The sequence below is a fragment of the Stegastes partitus genome, unplaced genomic scaffold, assembly GCF_000690725.1.
Source record: "Stegastes partitus isolate 25-593 unplaced genomic scaffold, Stegastes_partitus-1.0.2 Scaffold259, whole genome shotgun sequence".
Classification (NCBI taxonomy): Eukaryota; Metazoa; Chordata; class Actinopteri; family Pomacentridae; genus Stegastes; species Stegastes partitus.
This window is the reverse complement of record NW_007577990.1, coordinates 310,248-317,499: the sequence shown is the minus strand read 5'-3', so window position 1 is coordinate 317,499 and position 7,252 is coordinate 310,248. Positions and strand designations below refer to the sequence as shown.

Sequence of the window (7,252 nt, the reverse complement as noted above, 5' to 3'; positions counted from 1 at the left end):
CAGAGTGAATGAACCTCAGTAAATACAACAGAGTTCACTTCATATCTTCTGGTGTGCTTTGTGTGAACTAGTTGTGTACATAAAGGAGCTGAGGACACTTTTGTACACAAGTTGCACCTCAGATGACAAGAAAACTGAGCTTCCAGAGTGGTGTGTTGTTTAAAATTTTTTGAAAGGAGGTAGCGAAGTGCCATCATGTCCATCAGAGACCACAATCACCTCAGAATGTTCTGGGTTTTCTATAAAACAAAAAGGTTTGATTAAAGCTGCGCCCATAGACGGGGTTTCGGTGAGGACTAAGTGTGATATTGTTTTTTTGTGACAACCCAACATTCAAACATGTTTGCTCTGCTGGAAATGGTAGTAATACCACATTGGCTCTCTTTTGGATCAACTCTATGTCTTGCGTATGTGCTGTCTGATAAAATATGTTTGACAAAGCTGTTCATATCCTATTTCTTTTAGCACAGGGCATAAATTCAAGATAAACACGAGATAACCGTAATTTCACAAAAATCTGTTTCAATTTTTTTCTGCTATGAAATTATATTCTGTCTGGATGTAATTGTGGAGAATTAATGGTTTCCAGACCGAACATACTGAAGTATGTTCAATCTGAAAACCCTCAAGCCCACCATATGGTATGCAATGAGCAGTACATAATAGGCAAACCTGTGTGGAGTGAGTGGTTACAGCGACTTGACGAACACCTGCTCAGAGTTTTAAAGTCATAATAATTATAAATACAGCCATCATGTACACGAAAAGTATTCTGTGGCGTAAAATAAATGTGTAAAGATGTTCCTCCCTTATGCATTAGTTAGTGCATTTCACTAATAGGGTAGTATATTTTACTTTTGACTGTTTTTCAAGTGCCTTTTTTTTTACTTTAAATGCTATGCTTAGTTAACACATTTTGATATTTTCTACCAAACTATTCTTTGCCCTGAGGTTATATTTAGATTCCTAAACACTGAACTATTGACCCCGCATACTCCCCTTTTCATATCATTACATCACATTGTCTGGCATAGTTATCAGTCAAAAACCAGATGTGGGCTAGTGGACCAGAGGCCACATACTGTAGATTTATGGCACAAAATGTGGCTGATAATGTGAATGAAATCATCATGGATAAAGTCCTTTCTTGTTTTGGACAGATCTGAATCCATCAGTGTGTGTAATGAAATAAAAATGTTTGGGCAACATCTGTCTGAGCCACAGTTTAACCACTCCCACCGAGGACTCACTCGGAAGCCAGGTCAACCCACAGTCACTGTGCACACTCAATGACTCGCTCATTGGTTGACTGGCTGCAGCTGCTGGGTGGAGCTCTCCTCTTCTAGTAGCTGTTTCTGCCTCCATTTATTAGGAAGCCAATTCTTCAAATCTCTAACCGAGTATCATTTTTCTGTGTTGTAATACTCAGCATATTGACTGCAAACTGCTGGACTGCCTGAACCAATGAGATGTCACCGTAACAGAGCCAAGTGCGTCCCATACTCGCTGTTGTAATCTCTCAATTTATTGGCTAATTTACTGACTGCTGTCTAACCTTCAAGAAATATTAGGAATACCAAGAATAATTAAAAAAATGATGAAGAATGTGTAATACACTGCAAGATACAAGAATAAGCAACTGCCATTGGCTTTTAAGAATTAGAAAGAAACCGCCACATTTAATGCACTGCTTCTGCTGTGGATCCTTTTGAAGCAGTGCTGCTGGAGGACGCTCTACTTCGCTGGATATTTTTAGTGTAAGAGGAGCTGTTCTCTCCCCCCTTGCAACAAGGGCAAGATTCATAATTTCTGTCAGTATCTATACCAACGAATTACATTACAGCAGAGTGTGTCGCCCAAGAGCAGACCCCGTAGTCCAAAGAGTAGCTCGTAGCAGCAAGGTTCATTTTTAAATGTTGCTGAAAAAAAATAAATCCCTGTGACTGTGAGTGGCTCTGAACTCAGAGCGTGGGTGGCTGCACTGCTTTTTTATCTGAATCAACAAGCTCTGCTTGACTAACACCCTGTTATTAAGTAAAATAATAGTGTGCAAATCTCTTATAATATAACAGCTTGTTCACAGTGATCCTGGAGAACCTAAAATAGCAAGGGACAGTTCTGCTTCATCATGCTGTCCGGCGGTTGCTGTGACCTGCAGGAGCAATTATTAATTCATTTCTGAAACATATGGAGGAAGTGATAACGGTGGGGGTGAAAGCCTTTGACTTATTAATTATTTGAATTGAATTCAGGTATGCTCCAGATTCAGTGGCTATTCTCAAGGAAAGGAAACGAGCACAAGGACATCTTGACGCAAAAAAAAATGATATAGTCTCTGCAAGGCATGAAAAAGCGGACATGTGGAAATGGTGCTTGTAACAGAGAGCACAAGTTGAAGAGAAGATGTGGTAATGAGCAGTACTGTAATAATTGTATTGTGGCACTGTCTACTTATTACCACAGAATGAACCTGCTTTAGCCATCATTCTTTTGGCTGCTTATGAATATTTGAGTGTTTGCATCAGCGTACCATAATCATATTTTCCTCATGTTATTACTGTGGTGAAAGCAGGCTGACCAAAGGATGTCTCTGTGGCCCCATGTGCTGCTTAGATTATAGCCATGGGCTAATAAATAGTTTGCTAAGTGTTTTGTTGTAAATCACGTATGCCTCATTCTCATATTAAAGAATGTATTTATGTGGCTGATTAATGCCGACCTCCTGTGTGCTGTTACCGAATTCAAATTAGAAAGTGGAATGCTCAGAATAATAGCCCAGCAATTATCCCATTTAGAAACAACATTCACATCTGCTGGAAATAATACACCTGATCTTCATTGTGGAGTCGAACGTGAATTTCAATTCAGGTTTGCAGGAATATCAAGGTGAAATACATCGCTGATTAAAACGACACACCTTGTTTGCTGGACTGTGTGTTTTCCAGATGACATCCAGACTCACTCTATGGACCGGCAGGGAACTGACCTTGCTCTTTAGGCAGACGCGGATAAAAGGCCGATGTTTTTTGCTGAGAGTGTCGATGTAGGACGTATAGAGGAGGTGTGGAGCAGTTGAGCCACTTAACATATTCTCATTGCACGCGTGCTTTAATGCTGCTGTTCTCAACAGTCCTGAGAACTGCTGAGGTCGGAATTACTCTCAGGCCCTCCATTCATGCTACACGCTTAAATTACACAATAATAATAGTCCACCAGGCTTAAGATAATATAGTATGCAGCTACAGTATTTTCCTGCTGCTTTACTGGCTATTGCATTTAAGCTTTGAGTTATTTTTTTCACAGCTTGTTAAAATCTAATTGTCTTTCTTTACAATAGTCATGCTTGCTTTGGAGATGCCATATAATCTTACCTTTTTATCCCACGTGGCTGTTTTTATACTCACGTTAATCGCCGCTGAAGTAAAGAGATGTTTGCATCCACATCACTATTTTCTGCGAGCATCTACGAAAGCAAAACCAGTGTAAAGTGTGCTGTTTACTAGAGAATCATTACTGTTTTTCCTGGGATTTCAGTTTAATGGGCTGACCTTGAAAATCCGGTTACACCGTTGAGGGGGGGGGGATGGTGCAGATGTGGAGCTTTAAGAACAAGAAATTATACACACCATAAATATGTAATTATTTTCTGTTTTGCTTTTGCGACAGTAGTTTTCATTTTATTGTGTTTCCTAATTGCTTTTTATTTTTGCCGGCGGGTCAGAAAGGTTCGGCCATCCTATTTAATGAGTGAATACTTTAGAGTAAAGTGTCGAGCTTATTGTTTAAGAATAATAAGATAACAACTGATCCTGGCTTTTTTTTTTTTTAACTCTGCATTTCCTGTGTCCTTCCCACATTACACAAGAAACACACACCGATCGAACAAAAACCACGAAACCGAAGCGCTCCTGTACAACATTGTCACATGTTGTCCTTCATCGAATGTCATCCGTGCCTCTCTTAAGGCTGGTTCTGCTTCAGATTTGTCTTTCTATATGGAAGCATTTAGAAAGATGCTTCACAGAAACTGATCAGGCCTGGACCAATATTGTTGAAGTTTTCTGTCCAGCCTTCTCCTCAGTTGTTGTGTGACAGACTGGTGCAATAATCGCAGCAGTTGTTGCTCTAAGGCTCTGCTCCGCTGCTGGTATTACAGTCAATCATTAGAGCTGTATCCTCTCCAGATGGCTCCTGCCTTCCCTGGTCTCTATTGAATTGTCAATGTTTAGACTCCCCAGTAAGCTGCTCTTTGGCCATTTTCATGTCTTAATATCTGCAGTAGTAAACAAACCTAATTCAATGCAGGACTCTTCCCTGATGGACTAGTGATAGCCATGGGAGATGAAATTACGTTTTAAGTCCACCCTTGTGATCTAGTAATCGTAATAAAATACAAGAATATAAAGATTCTACACAGAGGCTCGTTATTGAGTTGTGTTTCAACCTTGCTTGAAAGCAGAGCTAATGAGGAGTTGGCTGCATTGGAGTGTTTGCACGAGGATCCTGGTGAAAAATGCTCTCTCACACTACTGTAAGCTCAGGGATTATCATTATCCTCCTGGGTTTCATCATGTGGTTTCTGCACCACTTACTCTCCGGAGTGACTGATGCTACTGACAACAGATACTAAAGTGACTGTTGCTTTAGACCTGCAGTTATCTTCATCGGATGCTTGTCATCACAAGTAACTTTGGCTTTTTGGCAGAGACGGACCTCCGTGAAATCCTTGAGAAAAATACAAGCACTCCCTGCACCATCTGTACTGTATATCAACTGCGTGTGAGGGAGCTGTTATCTGCATGCCCGTGTGGCCTGCTGTATTGTCAGTCTGGGGTCTCAAGCCGCTTGTCTGGAACAGAGTATCTGTGGAAGAGCTAGATGACAAAAACTCGGTGGGGCTTCTCTGCCAGCCTGTATAGAGGGGAGCTCATGCGGTGCCATTACCTCTTCTTCTTTGTGCTTGTCTTTCCCACTTTGTATGAGGAAAAACTCGGGAAAGCAGAGGGGCTATTGGAGAGGAACCCATGGATATGACAGAGGCACCGTCGCGGGCGGGCTCATTCACAGCGCCATCATTATAGGAAATTTACTTCTCAGACTTGCTCTGCTCTGTCTCAAAAAGGGGGCCTGTGGAAGAGCTGTGAATTCTGCGCACAAAAAAACTCTTTGTTTCCAAATGTGGCTGAAGTCTGAATCGTGTCAGTGTGAACATTTGAACTTTCACCTTTGTATCCGACTGTGGAGGAAACTACTAAAATTCTTTTGGTGTTACATTAGAATCTGGGATAAAGCAGAGCAAAACCCAAAAATAATTAATTGATCTACATTTACGGCTATTTTGATAAAAATTTTCATTTGGCAAAATCTTTGTCTGTTTTGATAATAAGCTAAAAATCTCTCAGATTAGCGATTTTAATGTTGCAACTAACATTTGTGGATCAAATATTTATTTTATTAATCATGAAAATCACCAACAGTCTAGTTCATAAGGAAGATTATTGCAGAATATAGTAACATCAGTATTTTCCTGTCCTGATGTCTTCTCCAGAAAAGATATGTTTGCTTTAAATGTGTCACTGCTCACAAAAAAGGAACAACTAAATTTTAGATCTATATTGTGTGAGAGACGGAGAGCCTCCTTGGTACGGCTGGCCCTATTTATCACTTTCATCCCTTTCTGTGTTGAGGCCAAGGTCAAGGAAGAGAGAGAGAAAAAAAAACTCTGCCGTATCAGCCCCTGTCCTGTTTTTGTACACGAGTCTCAGAATACCAGAGCTGATTCACCCTAATTGCAGTAGATGATAAAACACCCACAGATTTGTCTCACAATGAAGTTTGCTTCCGGAGGAGAGTGCAAACCAGGAGGAGAGCGGATAATGGTGCGGCGGTGAAATGTGTTTTGATCCTGTTATTCTTGCCGATTGGAGATTTGCACTTTTTTTTTTCCCCCCCTCTCCTTTTTCTGCTGAAAGGTTATGTTTTAAAGCCTTAGTTCAGCTAATTCTAAATACACTGCAATCAGGCCAAAAGCTCTTTGTACATAAAGCCTTTATATATCAGAACAGCTGAGGAATGATGAGCTGCTGAGGCAGGGCTACGGCGTAAGGCGCATTCAATTTCACAGGTAAAAATGTCCCCACGGAGATAATTGGGATGATTTGTTTTGTGCCTTGTGGTGTTTTATGTCGCCGCTGAGACTTCCCCGTCACCCTTAGGAGCCTGATTGTTTTATGAGAGGACGTTTCCGTAATGGCCTGTTGATTTTTGCTGTAACACAGACCCTCTATTTGGGGTATCGGCCAGCGTGATGGCATTACTCACTCTGAACCCAACATCTCCGTCTTCCAGGTGTACAGGTCGGCGAGGCCATCATACTACCCACCAAGATGGTGGCCTTATCATTGAAGATTTGTGTCCGCCAGTGCAATGTGGTGAAGACGATGCAGTTTGAACCGTCCACTCCTGTCTACGACGCCTGCAGAATCATCAGAGAGAGAGTCCCCGAAGCCCAAACAGGACAAGGTTGGAGGACGACTGGTGAATCTAATTTACATAATGGAAATCTATATGCATCTGCATTTGCATGCCTTTGTTTCACTTTGTGTTTCAGCCTCAGATTATGGCCTGTTCCTGTCTGACGACGATCCCAGGAAAGGAATCTGGCTTGAGTCTGGAAGAACCCTAGATTACTACATGCTACGAAACGGAGTAAGATTATGTCATACTTTCCAGGGTGGAGAACTGTCATTGTCGCTTATCGTTTCTTGAAGTGATTTACATTTTCTAGTGGGGCCTGAGATATTTATGCTTCCCCGCTAGCTGGGAAAGATCACAGTTTGCTGTAGAAAGCGTTTAGCGGGGGCTCTGGATGTCATTGTGCTTTCTCTGCTGTTTTCTCAGGATGTTTTAGAGTATAAGAAGAAACAGAGGCCTCAGAAGATCAAAATGCTGGACGGTGCAGTTAAAACCATCATGGTGGATGACTCGAAAACAGTCGGCGAGCTGCTCGTCACCATATGCAGTAGAATAGGTAAGCGTCTCCGCTGCAAGTTCTGTGAAAAATCTCGTCGAGCCGCCATCCAAAGCTTAAGTTATTCATCTTCTATTTTAGTTTGAGTACAAGGCATGCTTCTTGATGTAATATTGAGCTGCATTATGGTGCTGTGCCCTTAAATTCATATTTTAAGAACATTAATTTGTTAAGCACCTTAGCGCGTTTATGTCGGCTTGATAAAGTCTTAATCACATTTTG

At 41.3% G+C, this 7,252-nt stretch overlaps 1 protein-coding gene across 1 annotated transcript in view; it reads left to right on the top strand.

Moving 5' to 3' along the window:
- Window positions 1-7,252, top strand: part of tln2b (talin 2b) — an 80,866-nt gene that overhangs the window by 26,020 nt on the left and 47,594 nt on the right. Inside the window, exons 2-4 of the mRNA XM_008282140.1 lie at window positions 6,349-6,522; window positions 6,611-6,708; window positions 6,901-7,030. Of these exons, the coding sequence (XP_008280362.1) occupies window positions 6,387-6,522; window positions 6,611-6,708; window positions 6,901-7,030 (364 nt within the window). The 5' untranslated portion in view covers window positions 6,349-6,386. The remainder of the gene's footprint in view (window positions 1-6,348; window positions 6,523-6,610; window positions 6,709-6,900; window positions 7,031-7,252) is intronic.